This window comes from Artibeus jamaicensis, unplaced genomic scaffold (genome assembly GCF_021234435.1).
Source record: "Artibeus jamaicensis isolate MK-2021 breed Jamaican fruit bat unplaced genomic scaffold, CSHL_Jam_final contig_414, whole genome shotgun sequence".
Classification (NCBI taxonomy): domain Eukaryota; kingdom Metazoa; phylum Chordata; class Mammalia; order Chiroptera; family Phyllostomidae; genus Artibeus; species Artibeus jamaicensis.
Genome location: NW_026521822.1, coordinates 3,361,738 through 3,381,910, shown reverse-complemented (window position 1 = coordinate 3,381,910; position 20,173 = coordinate 3,361,738). Strand labels below are relative to the sequence as shown.

General features: G+C 44.9%; 1 protein-coding gene across 1 annotated transcript in view; it reads left to right on the top strand.

Annotated features, from left to right (window-relative positions):
* Positions 1-16,445, top strand: part of SERP2 (stress associated endoplasmic reticulum protein family member 2) — a 47,351-nt gene extending 30,906 nt beyond the window's left edge. Inside the window, exons 3-5 of the mRNA XM_053665432.1 lie at positions 10,048-10,155; positions 11,795-11,856; positions 16,337-16,445. Of these exons, the coding sequence (XP_053521407.1) occupies positions 10,048-10,155; positions 11,795-11,856; positions 16,337-16,387 (221 nt within the window). The 3' untranslated portion in view covers positions 16,388-16,445. The remainder of the gene's footprint in view (positions 1-10,047; positions 10,156-11,794; positions 11,857-16,336) is intronic.
* Positions 16,446-20,173: the final 3,728 nt, after the last annotated feature.

Sequence of the window (20,173 nt, the reverse complement as noted above, 5' to 3'; positions counted from 1 at the left end):
AAATTGTTGGGGTTTCAAGGACTAGTGACTTATGCCCCTCTCCTTCCCTCCCTCTCTCTACTTCTACCTCTCTCTGTCTCTCTCAATCTACCTCACTCTCTTTCTGCCTTCATAATAATAAAAATCATCCACATGGCCCTTACTTGGTGCCAGGTAATGTTCCAAGTGCTTTTCTGATCATTTAACTCTAAATCTCTGAGGAAGATTCTGTTTCTGTGCATCACATTCTTTTCTCTTGCTCCCTCTGCTCTAACACACACACACACACACACACACACACACACACACACACACACACCCATGTGCCTCCTGCCTCTCTCTGTCTCTGTCTCACACAGTCTACTGCAGGTCAATAGGAAGCCGACCATCTCCTCAGGAAGAAAGAGCCTCGAATTGTGAGCTTGATCAGTTTGCCCTGGCTGAGCCATCTGGGCATCAGCTGGGCTGCCTCAGTCAGGGCTGCCTCAGCCAGGGCTGCCCTGAAGAGCCTCTGTGCTGAGACACCTGCCTTAATTAAAGCCCATGGGAAAGGAAAGCACAGCCCCTGCCAGGGGGAGGCCTTCCTGCTGGTTACACGTAGGGCTACCCAACTCAGCAGGGGCCTAGGCCCAGGCCCTGGCCCAAGTTCAGGCTGGCAGGGTGCTGCCTTCTCTTCTGTCCTTAGCACTGCTCTGACCTTTAAGGTAAGGGACAGAGACAAAGGCCATGGTAGCAGAGCTTAACAGAGAATGAGGAAGCCTGGATTTGGAGCCTGGTAGAGCCATGAACTGCATCTGGATGCGTGGCAGGTCATTACCCTTGGTGGCTTTCCACAGGAAGTTTCCTTTGGAAAGTCTCCCACAGGAAGTTGGATTTTATCCATTTTTATTTTAGGGGCAGTGCTCTCTTTTCAAACAAAATCGGAGAAATCTAATATGTAAAAATACGTGCAAGGGGGTCCAGGTAGGGCTCAGTGCAACCCACCCTTGACCATCCTATCAGCAACAGCCCTAGACAGATTTCTTCATTAATAAACCCATCTGGAGGTCAGACTGTGTGCTTTCCACAGCATCGGGGTGTGGGAATGTCAAGCACAGGCTTCCTGTCCCCGAGGAACTCACAGTCCAGAGGAGGGAGGGACTTGTAAACAGACGGCTGCAGCCCTCCTGAGCAGGCAGCCACATGCAAACAGCAGTGGACCCTCTCGATGGGAAAGGGATCTAAAACTGTTGATCCACTTCTGGGTAGATACCCCCCAAAAATTGAAATCAGGGACTGAAAGAGATATTTGCACACACATGTTCAAGACAGCATTATTCACAACAGCCAAGAGACAGAAGCAACCCAGAGTCCATTGATAAATGAATGGATTAACACAATTTGGTCTATATGTGGAATGAAATATTATTCAGCCTTAAAAAGAAAAGGAGTTCTGACATATGCTGTGACTTGGATGAACCTTGAGGACATTATGCTAAGTGAAATAAGCTCATCACAAAAGGATAAATATTGTATGATTTTACTTACACGATATTCCCAGAATGATCAACTTTCTAGAGACAGAAAGTGGAACGGTGGTTGCCAGGGCCTGGGAGGAGGGGACTGGAAGTTATTGTTTAACAAGCACAGAGTTTCACTTCTGTAAGGTAAAGAGTTGGTTCTGTAGATGAGATGTGGTGATGGTGGCGTAGCAGCGTGAAAGTGCTTGATGCCACTGAACTGCACACCTAAACATGGTTCAGGCAGTACATTTTATGTGATGTATATTTTACCAAAATTAAAAATGATTCTAAAACTTGATGAATTTATGTGTCAAAAAGGTAGCCAACATGTGGCATGGGCTGAGGGGGAAAGTTAGATCCTAGCTCTGCCTCTGCCCCTGATCTGGAGGAATGTCCTTTATGGCCTCAAGGCCTTTGAGTGTGCTCTTTCTCTCACCAAATGCTTTCCTCAATAATTTCTTCACTCAAATCCCCTTAGTTCTCCCCTCAAATGTTACTCCTCCAGAAGCCCTCACTGACATCGCTAACTAAAATAACGCTTCCATGAAGTACTCGACTTAGAGGGTGATCACTCTGGAACCACTGTGTTATACACTTAAAATTAATATAGTGTCAATAATAGAAAAATAAAATTTTAACCGATTAAACAGAAAACATATAATTAATCAATTAGTAATTTCCAGTGAACACATACGCACACACAGACATGCACACCTGCACACATGTGTACCCACTCTGTGCCGGGCACGTGCCTGTGCTGGACTTAATTTCTGCATTTACTGCCATCTCCTATCTTGATGTTCAGACATTTGTTTATTTGTTTCTTTCCTGATTCCCATGCCAAAACATAAGCTTCACCAGGACAGGAACTCTGTTTTCTTCACTGTTCTCTCTCCTATGCTTGACAATCATAGGTGTTGATATGAATTTCTTAAAAGAATGACCTTGGAGCCCTATCTGGTCTCATGCCCATCTACCTAGCCTTGCCGGGGTTTTGGGGTTTTTTTTTTGACTTTGTCTCTCTCAGGATATTTGCAGGGAGTTGATGGAGATGGAGTTTGAGGATTTGATTCAGAATCTCAGTTAAAAATAATAACTATTATCATCTTCTACCCTTCTAACTTGGTATCACAGTCCAGATACAAGAATAACAGATGGTAAATTGGTGGGGGTGGGGGATGGAGTTAATTTTAGAGAACATAAAACTCAGTTTTGAAAATAGAGTCACATAGTTTTTTAGGTGGAGAGGACCACATTTGGGCTGAGTTTGAAACAGTGAGACAATATCACAGGTGAATTCCATGGTCCTAGTGACTATCAGCCTCTGGAGACACGGACGAGTCCAGGTAGTCCTCTTGGTCAAACTTTCTGTGTAACCAGGGCACTAAGACATGCCTTTTGCTGAGGAGAAGGCATTCCCCGTGGCAGTAGAGGCAGGGAAGAAAGACCCAGGGACACTTAGGGCAGGCATACAAGGTTAGCTTCCTTCTTCAGACTTACCCCAGAGCATTTGGGCCTGCGGGCCCTAACACTGACTTTTATGAGCCTGATGCTTTAAATTGCTCATGGCCATCAGTGCGTTTTAGGAACTCTAATCCATCCCTCCTCCAAATTAGGCTAAACCTAAGAAAGGCCAATTTCAAATAAGAATTCTATGAAAACTGAACACAGAATGACAACTTCATTTGATTTTTCCAGGCAATGATGCCAACTCCCATCAAAAGCATCATCACTGTGACATTACTGCATTCTCACTAGGTATGACTTAGAATCATACCCTTGGAACCACAGACTCTCCAAGCCATGGATTCCAACTAGTCTGTGGGCCATGAAACCAATTTAGTAGACCATAAGGAGAATTTGAAGTTCAAATAGAGCAGAATTAGGTCGACAACATTGCAGTGCATTTTACATAGTAAGGCACTGCATCATAAAACCTCCCACTTAGTTATATATAAATGTGTATGTGTCCACTGCACTGTAATAGGAGCTATGTTTCTCACTATGAATCCTGGCCAAAAAAAAAATTTGAAAGCTACTCCCCTGGTCTATTTTCCATACAGGGCTCAACACTCCTCTATGCAGCCTATGTTCAATCATTCCTTAATTCCTAAATTTATTAAGTGTCATTGGTGTGAAAGGCTCTGTTCTGGATCCTGGGGAAACAAAGATGAATAGAACACTGTTAGGCAGGGGCCTGGTGGGGACCAGGTGGCATGCTCTAATTGGGTAATATGAGGAGAGTTTAATAAAGGAGCTATTTATCTGGTGTGGGCAGGGTATAGGGAAACCTAAAGAGATAGCATGGAACTGGGCTGTGAACAGCAGAGCAAGGTTGGAATGGGCAAGAAAAGGGAGATGTTTCCAGAGCTCAAAGCTATGTGGAGGAGACTCTCTTACAACACCTGTCACCTTCAGTCAGGTACCTTCAGTTAGGTAGCCAGCTCACAGGAGCCCTGCAGGGAAGGAGCCAGAAGGATAAACATCTCAGCCTCACTCTTCTCTCTCCCTCTCATCTCCTGCCATGAGCTCCACTGCCTGAACTGGCCTAGGGGCTCAGTGATGTAGCCCAATATGGGCAAGCAGGGTGAAGAACAGTAGAGAGTGAATATGGAGTACAGGCAGAAGACAGCTGTTACAAACAAAATCCTTACTCTCCAGGAACTTGTATGAATTACATAAAAAGTCATGTGATCCAAAAAACCACAGCGAGGTAACCTGTGCTGGGAGAGAGGTATTAATGAGGGCTTCTGGGAACACCTAGGAAGAAGCAGTAGACTCTTCAGGGAAGGTTAGGGAAGGCTCACAAGAGAGAAGACATAATGGTCTGTCTTCCCAGCATCCTTTCCTTCGGGAACCGTCTACCCTGCAGAGGGTCCTGGTGGGTCTCAGCTGTAGCACTTTGCCCATCTATGCTGGGCAGGGCAATCAGAGTGAGACCCTATTCCCTGGCCATGGTCCTTGGATCAGGGAAGGCTGAAAGCTCAGCCCCTCAGAGATTTTTTCAAGGATCCCCTGCTGGGGAAGAAAACTGTGTCTGGCCTCTGAATTCAGAATGCTGGAAGGATGTAAAGTTAGAACTCTCATGGCTGCTCCCCCTCACCCCCACCTCAGTAAGTGTATCTATTCAACTTAGGGGAAAAAATTGAGGCAGGGCAGAGAATCTTCTTAGTGGGCAATGTTTCATATTCAGGGTTACCTTAGATTGAGACATATAGTGCACTCATGATAATACTTTCTCTTTTTGTTTGTTAGCTGGAGTTAAGTTTCTATCTTAGCTCACCATGCACAGGAAACCATGTGTGCAGAAGTGTGGAGATGAGAAAGTGAATGGCATTTTGAGAGACCTACCATGTTTATGGCCCCTCCAGAGCCAAGGGTGATTGTGAAGGGGATGGTAGGTAATAGGCTAAGGCTCTAAAAATGGGCTTGAGTCAGATAGATGCTAAATGAATGAATATTCAATAAGGATTTTAAGCAAGAGTAACATCAACAGATGTGCATTTTAGAAAGCTCATCCTGAGAGCCATGAGAAGGTTGAAGTGTGCAGTCCTAGAGGAAGGAGGCTGCTGCAGGGTGCGGGGATATGAAGGGGATACCAGAGATCCGCTGGGAACACTGAGGAACCACAAGCTGTGCTGGCATCCGAGAGAGACTGAGGGAGGTGAGTCCAGCATCAGTTCGGAGGTTCTGGTTTGGGTGAGAAGATGAATGATAGCATGAATGAATGTTATTTCACTTGTTTCCCACATTTCATAACTTTTAGGGTTTCTCCTTCCTAGTCAGCATTTCCTGAATGCATTCTGGGCTTATCGATCTCATATATGAGGTTACTCCAGATGTGGTTTGACCAGTGGCCTAAAGAACCATCACACACTTATGAGCGCAGCCCATCAACCCTGAGGATCTTCTTGGAAGTTGCTGCTCAGCAATGACTCACCTGGAATACACTATGTCTATAACCCCTTAGGCTTTTTTTTACATGGGCTCTGGATCGTTTTTTAATGAGGTAGTGAATATTTTTACAAATGAGTAATTCTTTTAACCTATCTGAAATGCAGGCCTATAGCATTAAGCTTAGCATGTCTCCCCCATATCTGAAAATTGTACATCTCCAGTTCTTTGATTAAATTTCAGTTCAACAGGAGTATGATGTGAAGGTTCTAGAACAGATATTGCAAAACATTCATAAAGAACATTCTTACTGTTCACACACACAGAGGTGGACAAAAGTAGGTTAAATTATCAGCCATCATTACCTAAAAAATAAATCATTAGTAAGGACATCAAATAATGACAATAAAAAGTCCATAATAAATAAATAAATAGTATATGAATAAGCTGTGTTTCATGTAGTCACAACTGAAAACCTACTTTTGCACACCCCTGTGTGTACGCGTATGTGTGTGTATGCCCATATATGTATATTTATGATGTTTAAAGGTCTTTGGATAGGTCTCTAGTTGCAAATTGTTAGTGTAGAAAGTTCAAGTTTCCAGAAATATTTACTACAAGGTTACCACAGCACCCTCACAGCTCAGCAAGTCTGAAAGGTTTCACCGCGTGAACTTCTGATTGCCTGTTATCTGTCTTCACTGTGGGTAATTCAGATTAGTTACCGGCCCTTCACCTATGTGACCTTTGCCCTAGAATATGTCTCCTGGGCCTATGGTTTTGTACCAACTTCTGCTTTCTCTTTTCTGGAGTTGATATTTTGTTTATTTCCCAAATCTCACTAACATCTACAGATATGCCTCACAAAGGGGTGCTAATAGAAAGCAGGCATCCTAATAACCCTTTGCAGGTTTATATAAGGCATTGTAAACTCACTCTATCCCCTCTTCTCCTCTCCCTTTCAGTAAACTCCCACTTCAATTCATATCATCTGAGAGTAGCTTCTTTAGCAAGTCCTGCAGTGACCACCAAACCCTCAGCCTCTTTCCATTTTTCCTAGATCACCATTTATTTAACCGGACCAGCCAGGCAATGGGGCCACACAGTGTGCCACCCATACCCCATGACACCCCCTCTCTGAAGATCCATGGGAGAGCCTGACACAGATCTCAGGATGGGAAAGCCGTGCAACTTTCATCAGGTCCACCCACTGTACTTCTGTGTACTGAGAGCCTATTGTGGTCAAGTATTCTGGGAAGGATGGTTTCCACAGGAAAGGAGTTGGGCAACTAGAAGAAAGACAGACCCAAATTACCAGCATGGGGAGTTTAACAGCAAGGAATTACAGGATTCTTGGGGAGCAGAGAGCAGCACTCTCTCATCCAGCCTCAGAGACGGGGAAGCTTCCTAGAGGAAGAAACAGGTGAGCTCAGCAGGAAAGAAAGAATGAGAGAGCAGGAAAATGGCTGGCCCAAGAACGGTAGAAGTTTGGCTTCTTTATGACATAAAATGGGAGGGGCTGGTGGGAGCAGGGAAAGCTGGAAGAGCAGGGAAGGCATGGCACTTGGCTTTTGTCTAACGGCAATAGGAAGCCACTGACAAATTTCAACCCGAAGTGATATGATCAGACCGATCACATTTCCTTCTGTCTTTGATAACTTAGAAGCTCAGAACGGAATTAACAGCCCACTGCTAGCAACTCTACAGAGTTATCTGTGTGCGATTTGGAGATTAATTTACCTTTTTTATCATATCATCTCCTTACCCCAATGTCCTCATTTATTAAATTTTGTTGTACTCCATGCGTCTCTGCAAGCCCATAAAGGCAAAGAAATAAATCATGTAGTACAGTTGCTCTGGTAAAAAACTCCTCGAGGTAAACATTTGTATCCCCATTTTACAGACAATGTTGGAAAAATTCAGAAACTTGCCCACAGTCTTAGCATCACTTCATTCATCAGTGGGACTTGTTCAATATCTCACTTTTCCAACAGACGGTAAATACACAGAGGCAGAGACCATGTCTGCCGTGGTCGTGGGAGGGTGCCTACCTGAAGCACAGTGGCCCATGCACAGTGGCTCATACACAGGAGGGCCCAGCCAGGCTGCTGACCGACCAGCGGACCCTCCCCACTGGGGCTGCGGGACTCTGAGAACTAAGCGCCATCTGCTCCATCCCACTGTCCTCTGCCACCTGCTTTGGCATCTCATGGACAAAGCCTCTCCTCTGCCCTCTCCTCATACATGTTTTTAAAGAAGTTTCATCATTTAACTTTCAAGTTGATCAAGTAACTAAAACTTAACAGTTACCTTTAGAACTAGACTTTTAGGACTGGAAGAAACCTGAGCGATGATTCTGATCTGACCGACTCATTTTACTGTGAATTAACTTCAGCTCAGAGAGAGTGGGTGGCTCCCCAAGATCACACAGCTAGTTAACAACAAGTTTGAGATCAACAGTGGTTTTGAGGTACCTTAGAAATGTCCTTTGTGGTATTTATAGTGTCACTCTGTTCATTTAGAAACATAAAGAATAAATGTTTAATTTGCCTTGCTCATAAAACTAAGTTGTTTGCAGTATGTAAAAGGCCTGTAGGAAATTTATTTTAAAGAGATTTGAGACACACAATTCTGTGACTTATTCTAAGGCTACCATTCTGCCTTAGATACTCAAAAACTGAGTGAGAAAGCATCCTTACTTGCTCAAGGTCACAGCTGTCCTGAGCTTACTTTGGCTCACAACTAACTGGGCCATCTCATCCATTCATAAGGCTTCAACCAACTCTTAAAACCTGAAGAGTCCCAAATAGTCATAGACAGTAGTTAACACTCTTTGGGCACTTCTGTGCACCCGGCATTGTTCTAAGCACAACACATAGGTTATCTCATTTAACTCTTACCACCTGCACCACAATCCACACAATACAGAGGAGGAAACTAAGGCCCTGAGCAGTAAAACAACTTGTCCAAGGTCACAAGTAGTAGCACTGGCAGCTGGTCCCCTTTACAAGGGCAGGCCTGTCTGTACGCTCAGCTCTAGACCAGGGTCCTCTCTCCTGAGTTCCAAAGCCCAGCAAATGATGGTTTACTAGGCTCCCCATCAGGCTATCCCAGAACTAACTCAGAACAACTCAGCAACTTGCCTGCACCCATGCAGGCTGCCAGGCATAGCACCAGTAACTGCTGGCCCTCATGCTCTTGGTCTCCTTACTCACCACTGCTACCAATTTTATTCCTAGATATGTTTCCGGCCTGCTCCCTCCCCCCAGGGTCACCCCCACTGCACATGACTGAAGCTTTCCCAGTGGTCTCTGTGCCACACGGCCCTGGCTCCTCCCCAGCTCCCAACCCCCATCTGCTCTTCCCACATATGTCAGCACAGGACTCCTACAGGCGAAGCTGAGTACATTCTCCTGGATTCAGCTCTCCATAGCCCCTGAGAGACCACCATGTTCCCTGAGCCTACTCTGGGGCAATCAGCTTGTCTTCTGGGCCAGACTGTCTTGTCTCGAACTCTCTGCTTTTACACCCGCTCTTTTCTTGTAATCCCCTTGTCCTCTCCCCTCCAGCAGAGTTAGTCATTTCCTCCTTTGCCCCTAGGCTGCCCTTTACATTCATGCTCTCCTAGCACTTTTTCTAGATTGAACAGACTTCTTTCCTGTCTCCCCTCTGCAGGCAGCAGAAGCTGTATTAGGCACTCATAGCTCTGCTGTCGTTATACAGAGAAGATCTCTTTAAATGTGGGTGGACGGGTGGGTGTTGCACCCAGGACAACACTGACCAACTCCACCATCATCAAAGCTACGCCTCTCTGGCCTCCCCAGCGAGGACCTTGCCCAGCCCAGCACAGGAGTCCCTCCCCTCAGTGCTCTACAGCCTCACCCCAAGGGCTTCCCTTAACCAAACTGGAAAGGATGGAATCTGCTGAAGGGATAGTGGACAGAGGTCCCCAGGGTCCTACAGGGAGCTACAAATGTTTGTTTTCTGTGATGTGAAGCACTAGTAAATATTTGTGGAGCAAAGGCAGAAATGTACTACAAATATTTATTCTAATTGAGACACAGTTGATCTCTGTGAGATAAAGTTTATAAAGCTAAAACATCAGCACTTTCAGACATTTGAAGTTAGCAGGTTCCAGAGGGCTACGGTTTAACAAGATGAATTTGTGTTCCTTCTCGAGATGGCTGCCCCTTCTAAGCGAGAGAAGGAGTTGAGGGCTCAGGAGTGAGGACAGGTCTGCTTAGACCAGTGGTCCCTACACCCTACGAGACACTCACCACCCACGCCCACCTGTCAGCCCAAATCGAAGCCGCAACCTAAATCGTTTGCTAGTAACATGTTCTCTGACATGACCAAGTCTAACCACCAAGTTTGCCACTGTTAGTGGAGAGAGGAGTGTTGAGAGGAGGGGCCTGATGCCAGCTCACCCCAGAGAATCTGGCTTTGGATGATGAGACCTGCAAATGCTTCAGACAGTTCCCTGGGACCCTTTTCTTTTTTTCTTAAGTTGTCCTCATTGAATTTACCGTTAGGAGAGACATTTGAATTCAGCTCTAAAATCCTAGGGAAATGATTTCTGAAACACATGCAGTGGTCCTTCTGTCTACACAAATTTACCTCACATGTCCTGGAAAATAAACTTATCTAAGCTATGTATTACATGCTCCTGCAGGAACTTTAGAAAGCCCAGAAGAGCAGGCAGAGGAGACAATGCCGTGGGTAATCCCACCTTGCGAAAACGAGCACGTGTCACGCGAGTGTACCCACGGTTTCCACCAAGGTGTGTTTCAGCTTTCCCAACTGATACTAAGCTGGGAGACTCTTTTGGGTCTGGTTCTGTCTGGTTTTGCCCTCTCTGCAATATATTATGAATGATCTTTTGTTTGTTGTTTATTTGTTTGTTTGGTTTTACTATTGTTTAAAACACCAATAAACATTTTGTACACATATATTTATAACAAGTACATAGTTATTTTATTAAGAAAACAATAACAACAGGATTGCTGAACCAAACTGTCCGCACACATTTAAGGCTTTAGATACATAGTGCCAAAATGCCCTGCAGAATTACTGAAACCTATGAAGAACAAGTGTTCCTACCTACTCTCATCGACCTTTTCAGCATTTCTAATTTGAAGCACAGCCTAAAAAACAAACAAACCAATAAATAAAATACACCTTCAACTGACCTCTATTAACTCAAAGGTTTTATGCAGCTCCCTGAATCCTTGTTTAGTGAAAAGGAGAAAATTCAAAGTTGAGGCCTGCTTAAAACCTCAAATTAGGAGCCTACTCCTTCATGTCCTGTAGTGCCCTGCACCCTTTATTCCAACAGCCCATTCAAACTGTTAGAGCTTTGGAGTCTAGTGTTTTTTCCTGGGGACAAACCATTTCCTCCTACATCCCAAGGGTCAAAGTTATTCCTAAATTCCAGCACTTCCCTGCCTAAGTTCCGTGTGATGGTCTACAGCACCATATGCTCATTCCCAGGTGTGCTCCCACCCCTGTAACCACAGCACGTGAGGAGGCTGAGGAATAGTGGATAGAAGCTCCTAGCCAGGGGAAGAATTCAGTGGCTGCACTAGCCAGTGGCTGCACTAGCTTAGATGGGACAGGGTGGAATGCATGCTTGTTTCACTAACCTCTACTTGTCATTTAGCATTTCCTTTGGTAATAAATGCAGACAACAAAACACAGTAGTGTTGGCAGTTTCTATGACTTTATTACCACTAGAAATCATAGACATTTCAGATATATTACATATGTTCCAGATATTTCAAAATATCATTAAGCTCACCATCACTTCAAAATCACAGCAATGCATGAAACCTACTACTTGATCTTGTTAGTTAATATGAATAAATAAGCATTTTCTATTACCCTACCACTAATTAATTTTTTAAAATATTCTAATATCCATATTTCAATACAAATGTTTTCTTTATGATCTTACATATTTTATAATATTTAAAACCTTGTTCTAAAAAAATCTACTATTTGACAAAGACTTAAACACACACACACACACACACACACACACACACACACACACACATACACACCCCTTGTTTTGACAGTGGTTCACCAAACACCAAAAGGATTCAAGGCACAAAAAAGATGAAGAATCCTGCAGAAGAAAGTGACAATTTAAGACCTATGAGTAACCTGACTGGTGTAGCTCAGTGGATTGAGCATGGGCCTGTGAACCAAAGGGTTGCTGGTTCAATTCCCAATCAGGGCACATGCCTGGGTTGTGAGGCAGGTCCCCAGTAGGGGGAGTGCAAAAGGCAACCGCACACTGATGTTTCTCTCCCTCTCTGTGTCCCCCATCCCAAAATTACAAAATATTTTCCCGATTGGTGGCAAGATTGAGGTCCTTCCAAATCTTTTCTCATTGCTTCTTCTCATTCATTCAACAGACCTTTATTTAGCATCTGCAGAGTGCCAGACAAACTGTAAAAATGACACCAAGACAGCCTTGGTAAGAAAACTGCTGACCCCGACAGGTAAAAGGGTGAGGTGGGCAGACCTAGGGAGCCAGGGTTTAGAGAAACCACAGATTCCAGCTGCTGGTTGCTTTGAAATCCACAGACACTCCTTCCCAAGGTAGAAATGCCATCCGAATAATTCATGGTTCCCCCAGTATAGTTTTTCTGTCTCCAAGACTCCCATTAACTCTATCAAAATGCTATTTATTCCTCAGGGTCCTACCTTTGCTCCTCCTTCCCTGCAGGATGGAGTTATTCACTCTCTCCCTCAACACTCCTGCTCATAGATTTTTGGCAGTCACTTTCGATGTGTGTGTCTGGCAGTTTAGGTTCAGTGGCGCTGATCCTGGGGTCTGGCTTTGTGCTCTTGCCCCTCTAGTTCTCAGCTGAGACACGAATCACCTTTCTCTCCACTTCACTGGCTGATTTACACTGACAGCTTGCATGGGGCAAAGCCATAACCCACGCTGCATCAAGACCTCTCTTTGAAGTTTCTCACTATATTCCCCCCCCCAGTCAAAATGGGATCTCCAACAAGAGGCACTCACTCATTCTTTCAACCCAAGTGCTACCTCAGACAGTCTGCTTTCTGGCCTCAGACAGTCTACTCACTCCCTCTGTTGAGACTTCCTTTTCCATTTGGGCCACCTCATGTTTTAAGCCTCAGTCAACTTGCTTCAAGAGGAACTCATGGTTCACCTGCTCCAGCACGGCAGACAGAACTGCCCCTTTCCTCCTTGGTGTCCCACCGTACCCTGCCCACTTTGTTCCAGAGGCTGTCTATGTCCCCGTCTGGGCTAGATGTTCCCTAAATGCAGATACCAGATCAAGTCTGTGGCTCCAGCCACAAAGGCAATACTTAAAGGCAACAATACTAAAAGGCAATACTTATATTCTGAAAGAAGCAGTGAGTAGAAGAATGAATGAATGAATGCCCCTTCTCTCTCCTTCCCCCCACCTCCTCTTTCCCTTCCAATCACTTTTGGTTCCAGGGTTGTCTTAGACACTAACTCTGTGATCATGGGTAAGTGACTTCATGCTCCTGGGGACTTAGTGTCCTCTCTGTAAAAGGAGTCTGTGTAGGGACACCCCCACCCCCACTCCTGTGTAGTGTGTGACTATTGTGTAACTTTGTAGGTTTCAGTACTGCTGAGATAGAACCTCCTAAGGACACACTGTCTATCCCAAGCACCCACCCAGGACCAATGTCCTAACACTTATATCTAGTTGGTCCTCTGTTCCTCTCAACTCTACAGCTTTCATGTCTTTAAGCCCCAATCACCCCACCCCTTTCCCTTAAACCATGGCTCCAGCCCAGGCCTGTATTTTTTCACATGTGGACTATCTTAGTTACCGTCTGTGTGATCTCCAGTCTCATCTGAGTCCATCCTATCTTCTACATAGCCCCAGACCTTAGTCCTGGAGTCTGGTGATTTAGAGGCAGAGGCTTCTGTGGGGATCTGGATTTGCTATTAGAACCTAAAGCCCTTTACTTGAATCATTTTCTTCTACAAGTCTTTGTGATTCTCTCTTCAGTGGTTTTCTCAAACTTTCAGCCTTTGCCCTCTGAACTTTCTGCACAGATCCCCACTTCCCAGTTCACAGAGAACAAGTTTGGTCCATGGTGGGGGTGGGGGGGGATACGCAGTTTCCCAACACTTGCACTGATGTGTGCTTGCACACACCTCACTTCCTAGTCCTTTCTCTGAGAAGACCTGATTCCAACACCAGTGTTGTGGTTCCAATTTCTTCTTGCTTCCTCAGGAAGTGTCAGTTTTTATCTGTGATTGATAAGCATGTACAAATGTCTCCTATTTTAATTTTCCCCTTGATCTTCTGTTCAGTTGTTCCTCTGCCTCTCTCCTTTCTCTTCTGGACAAGTTGATTCCTTCTTATTAACTCCCCTCCAATGCCCTTCATCATTCAGGACCCCTCACAGCAAGTTTCTACTTCAGCCCATCTGATCACCTCACCTCCTTTATTTGTCAACCCACTCATCCTGGGATGCCCAGAGATTGTGCCAAGCTGCTACAGGGCCATGCCTGTGGATCACATTCCACTGCTCCCTGTTACTGCTGGGGAGGGGGAGAAAGGGAGCCTGGCTGTACTCAGGAAGAAAAGCATGGGCACTGGTGAGCATCAGAGTCTCTGCTGAACAGCCCAGATCTCTCCCACAATCCCAGAGCTGTTGGTCAGGCTGGCAAGAAGAAAGCTCCTCTGAGATGCCTACCTGAGAGACGCCTCACTCTACATACTCAAAACTAAGAGTGTTTAAGCTCCCAGACTGGTCTACCTTTTTATTTCTGTCCCAGTGATGGCACTATCACTCACTAATGGCTACAGTCCTCCCCACCCCACCCTGACACATTGCTTCCTGGTGTGCTTCCTTTCTTGTACCTGAATCTATTTCAATGGCTCAATAACAGGTTCCTCTGCACACAATCTCATTCCATGTTAATTCTTCATAAATGGACTTTATACAGTCTTCCTTCCCTACAACTTGTTAGCATGACTGCAAGGCCCTCCAGGCCTGAGCCCCCCTACCCACTCAGACCCTATCAGCCTAGCCGCAGCTGGAGGAAACCAGATTGGTTTCCATTCCTCTGTCAGTTCACAAGATGCCTCCAACACTCCTCCCCTTCCTCCCTCCTATTTCCCCCATCCCGTGGCACTCTCCATTTTTTCCTAGATGCCACAATTTAAGCATCACTTTCTCAGGGAGTCTTCTATGACCTCCCCAGACAGAGCTGACCACTACCTCCATGTAGATTATCGTTGGTCATTTTACAGAATGCTCAACCACAAGGACCAGTCAAGTACACCAAAGAATGTGTGCTTCATCCACAATATTAGTCCACAACACGCTAATGGACTCAATTTGAAACTATGGGAGGTGGACTGTAGTTCTTTCTTTATCTCACAACAGTCCTATCTCTCTTATGGAACTTTGAGAATTCAAAGCATGCAACAATAATTGTCTATGTGGGGGGGGGGGAATGTGTTGACAAAGAAGCAGAGAAAGTACCTGTATTAGTTAGGGATCCTCCAGCTTGCAAGCCACAGTGAACCTAACTTAAATCAGCTTCAAAGAAAGAACAATGCAGGGGGTGGGGGGTGTAGATGTGGTGTCAGACCAGATGATTGCAGGGATCAAACAAGTCACAAAGAGCAACATCTCTGACCAGCTTTCTTTATGCTGATTCCATCTTCTGGGTCCATGAAAGACTTCTGAGGAGCTCCAAGCTCTTTGCTCAGGGCTGCAGCACTACAAGGAGTTCATTTTCAAACTGAATCCAGCAGAGTGAATGAGGCTGGGACAAGATTCTGAGTCTTTTGTGGGCTAAAGTTAGCTCTGACTGGACCAGGTTGGGTCAGTTGGCCAGTAAAGGGCAGATGTCAAGCAGGACCATTTCTGTGGCCACATAGGGGGTTCCCAAAGAAAGGAGGGAGAATGAATTCTGCAGCCAACAGCAGATGATATTCCAACACCTCTTCTCAAACCAAAATTCGGAGGCCAAAGCCTTCTTTCTGAAGCCGTCTCTTCCCTCTTCCCTCAGTTACCCATCTTCCCTCTACTGTGTTCCAAAATATTGAGAGATAGTCTTATGCATTATAATAATTCTTAATATATCTGTGCCTCTGGACTGGGTCACCTCAAAAGCAAAAGTGCTTTCACTGCTGTACCCACATTACCTAGGGGGACTCACTAAGGTTGGCATATTATGGGTGCTTAATTAATATGGTGTGTTTTATGAATGAGTAGTAACATCCTTCATAGGAACACTTCATCCTTCAGTGCTGGCTTTCTGGGACAAGCGGCCATGCTATTGCAGTAGGAAAGGCAGCTGTCTCATCTATGCAGTAGATCTGTCTGGTGCCATGCAGGACAGGGAGAAGCGGGGTTACTTGCCTTTATGCTGTGTGTTCACCTACAGATTCTCTGACTCAAAAGGTACCTAAGCTTCCTTCCTGTTGTGGTGCAAAATTCCCTTACAAGAACACAGAAGTCCCTGGGCCCTACTAGCCAAGTAGCTTGACAGACTGGGAAGAGTTCAGGGAAGGGGACTGTCTATTGCTCTTTTCTAGCAGGGCGGGTTTTCCTGCCAGCCCTGACCTGCACTGCCACATTCACCCCTCTTTGGGACACACTGAGGAGTGGACAGAAGGCAAGCACTGGGCCAGCCATGGGCCTCAGACACGCTCCACTGGGTGGGGCTGCCTGGCTTCAGAAGTGGTTGAAATAGTGGCTAACAGCTCAGACCCTGGTGTCACACACCTGGTCTGCATCACATTTATCAGCTCTCTAACACTAACTTGGCAAGTTATTCTCTCTTCTTCTGTGATTAGGATAATACATTCTTCACAGGGCTGATGTAAGGAAAAATTAGATCATCATTTCAATTGATTAGCACATAGTAACTGCTCAGTAACGTACAATAACAATAACAAATGGGATCCACTTTCTTTCCCCAGGAGACTGCACATCTTCATGCTGTGACCCAGTCCAACCATTTCATAACTTGAAGGAAAAAGCATAACTCTGCTCATTAACAACAGCTTGTACCTATAAAGGAAAATAAAACCCAAGAGATAATAGAACAAGGTCTAGTTGTTTTCTTCTTTAAGGGTCCAAATTATGTGAATTTTAAAGATATTATTAAAATGAGTTGTCACAAAACTTTATGAATCAGGTGTTAAAGTCTGGCTTTGAGACACAGCCCCAAATACCTTCTTAAGTCAAGTATGTAACTGGATGAGTGACAAATGATGGCAATTGCCAGCGTGGGGCCATCACAGGAGTGGTGGGCTCTGGCAGGCTGGAGGCCACAGTGGACAACAGCTATGACTGAGCATCAGCTGATCATTAAAGAAGCTACTTTTACAAGTTCAGCAGGATACCTCTCGCTGCATAGCATTTTTTCCCAAACTCCTAGCAAGATGTTTATTCTTTATCACATGGGAAGGCAACTGGTTTTGACAAAAATGTAGAAAGTTATCTGTCTTGTGTGTTGTTTTACAGCTTCTTCCAAGTCAACCTCAAGATTTACCTCTTCTTGGAACCCCTCTGTGATGTATTCAACTCATCTAGCTCTACCTACTCCTCCTTGGTTCTCCATGTCCATTATTACACTGTAGCATTGCTCAGGTACCTCTGGACTGAGAAACAGACTGAGAAACATACGTCTGAGATGTAATTTAAATTTGTCCCTGCTCTCTTGTAACAGTTCTGAGTAGTGCTGGGTTGGGGAGTAAGGAGATGAGAAAGAGGCTCTGCTCCACTCAGTCATTCAGGGGCACAGGGTTGTAAGGCTGCACCATCTTCAACATGGGACTTACAAAGTGGTAGCAGAGTTGTCTCCAACTAGTTGGCTGATGGTGAGAGAGCATCAAGGATTGCCCATGGGAAGTTTTTATGAACCAGGAAGTGACAAAACAGCATGTGTGCCCACACTCCCTCCCTTGGCTTTAATCATATGGTCTCACTCAGCTGCAAGAGAGTCTGGGAACTGCTGTCTGTGCACCCAGGAAGGGGACACTTTTTTGGTAAACTCCTACCAGTCTCTGGCATGGCCCTCCCTTTGGATTCGAATATATATATATATATATATATATATATATATATATATATATATATATATATAAAATCTTCTTGCCCTCACAGAACACATTCATCCTCCTCACAGGCAGCAGCCAAAAGTACTATCTAGCTACTATATCCAACTCAAACTCCAAGATTGCTAGGTGAGGCTCCTAAGGTTCTAGAATTAAGACAAATTTATCTTCCAATGACAATCACAATGGTGGAGCCTTGGCATGACAACTGTGATAAAACTCCCATTTGGCAGCATGTGGGACACAGCAGGCCCCAGCCCTCAACAGTTATGAGATCTTGTTGGTCAGGCACCGAGGAGACCCCTTTGCCCTGGCACTGGGAGCTCCTTGATTACATTCTGATTCTACACTCTGGGAAGAAATCCCTGGCTCGTTATTCTCTAAAACACCAAGCCCCTAGTTCTGGGAGGTTTTCTTGTTCAGTCTCCTCCATGCCATGCACGAAGCGTGTGTGTGGGGAAATGCTTTCCTTGTGAGCCATACAGCTTGAGACACTTACTTCATCTAATTCCAGCTCTTGCAAGTTTGGGGGCCTATGGGTCCTTTGAAGGTTTCCACTTGTTGAAGTCTGACCCAGCTTATGTTTTCCTGGGCAATAAAAGTCCCTCACTTAGTAGTAGGCTTCTCCCCTATTTTTATCCCATTAATTCAATGTGTCAGAAGCAAGACCTACAATATTTCTCTGGACATGACTGTGGTTTTTTTTCATACTTTGTCTTGATTATTCCATCAGCTGAACAACAAGCATCTGGAATTCATCTGAAACCGAAAGCACATATGGTGAGTCCATACTTTTATCCCATCCTTACTGAAGGGTGAAGTACCTTGTCTAACTGAAAAGTCTAATTGGCATTTCCTCCCTATTTCAGCCTCCTAGGGATCTAGACACAGTGGGCATTTCCAATACCAGATAGCCCCACATTTATGCACTTTTATCCCCTTTCCTTTCTCCTGAGCTCAATTTTTTTTTTTCTTGGAAGTCTTTGCTAAACACAATAAAGAGCCAGAGGTCACTAACTTTCTGGCACCTCACAGCTACATGGGCACTCTCCTAAGTTACCACAGGCAAGAGTTTTAGAAAACGTTTCACCAGTTCACACTATGGGTCCCAATCTCTTGAGACCCATAGTTTCATTATCATCCCCCAACCCATACATAGTCAGTGCCACACATTTTAGTTTTTGACAGCAGCACCTGACTTCAGGGTACCCAATTTTCACTAGTTCAAGTTAGCCACTGAAGCAAGCAGATTCTAAAATGCCTAGTGGCTGACATGCTCTTGCTCATGTGACTGTGCTGGCTGGTTCCAAGTTGGTAAGGGAGGACACCCCACAGTCATTCAGGGACCCAGGCTGACAAAGGCTCTGTCACCTTCAAGGACACTCTTTCATCTCCATCAGGTCAGCGTTAGGGGAAGGAGCACAGGAGATCCTCAAAATGGTTTTCTTAGGGCCAAATTCGGAAGTGTTCAGTCACTTCAGCTCTCAATTCATTGGTTAAAAGTGGTGGTCACACCCAACTTCAAGGGGCTGGGAAATGTAATATAGCTGTGTGTCCTGCTAAACAAGGAAATGAGATCTAGGGCGACCAACTTGTACCACCAGTTTGCCTGGGACTTTCCTGATTTTAGCATGGGAAGTTCCACTTCCCAGGAGCACCCTCTGTCCTGGGCAAACCAGTGCTGTTGGTCATCATCACATCCACTCTCTCCTTAAGGAAACTAATTAAGTCTTTTTTTTTTCTTGGTCTGCTAGTCTGCACCACTATTAGGGCATGACTGGAATGTACTTGACACAATAGGGCAGATTACTTTAATTGAAATATGTTATTCCTAGAAAGTTGGGGCATGTGTGATAGAACCCTGTAGCACACACATCTGTCTTTGTCCCTAAATGAGTCAGCTATAAGACATAGTGAAGGAGTTTATATCCCCATGAGCAAATGCTATCAATTTAACAAGAATTCTTAAAAGAACTCCCAGAAAGATTTTTGCCAAAGGGTTCATCTGAGAAGGAATAATGAAGAAACTATTCAGTTATTATATCACATGAGGCAAATTTCACCAGAAAACAAAGTACCTCATTTATCTCAAAGGCAACTCCTTGGGCTGTCCCTGAGGGCAGAGACTGTGCCTTGCTCACTGCACTCTCTGATGCATGGAAGGTGCTCAGCAAATGGTCTCTGAATAAAGTAACACATAGCTTACCAGAGAGCCTATGCCCATGTTCAGTAATCAAAAAGTGGTTTTGTGCTGAAGGATGAACAGCCATTTAGGACAGGAGACTGGCTCTCAAGATAGGTATAGAAGGCAGGGAGTGGAAACTCAAAGCTTATGGGCCACAAAGCTAGTAGGTGTACTTTTGTTTGGTCTGCAGAGTGTCCAAAAATCAGAAATTTTCAGATAGAGCTTAGATCTTGAAAAATTGGAAGACCTGGGGACACAGTGCTTGAATCCCCACACAGCAACAATGAACAGAGCTAAGCAGCAACTGGTCCCCTGATCTGTGAGTGGAGCACACACTCTCCAGCTGCCACATTCATCACACTTCCTGAGGATCTACCCTCTCTCCACTCAAGAACTTCTGTCATGCCCCACAGACATGTTTCCAAAACACCTGGATTGAAGCACAGACTTATACTGCAATACACTGAACCTTCCAATAGTCATTGATATAGCCTGATTACTCATCCCGATGA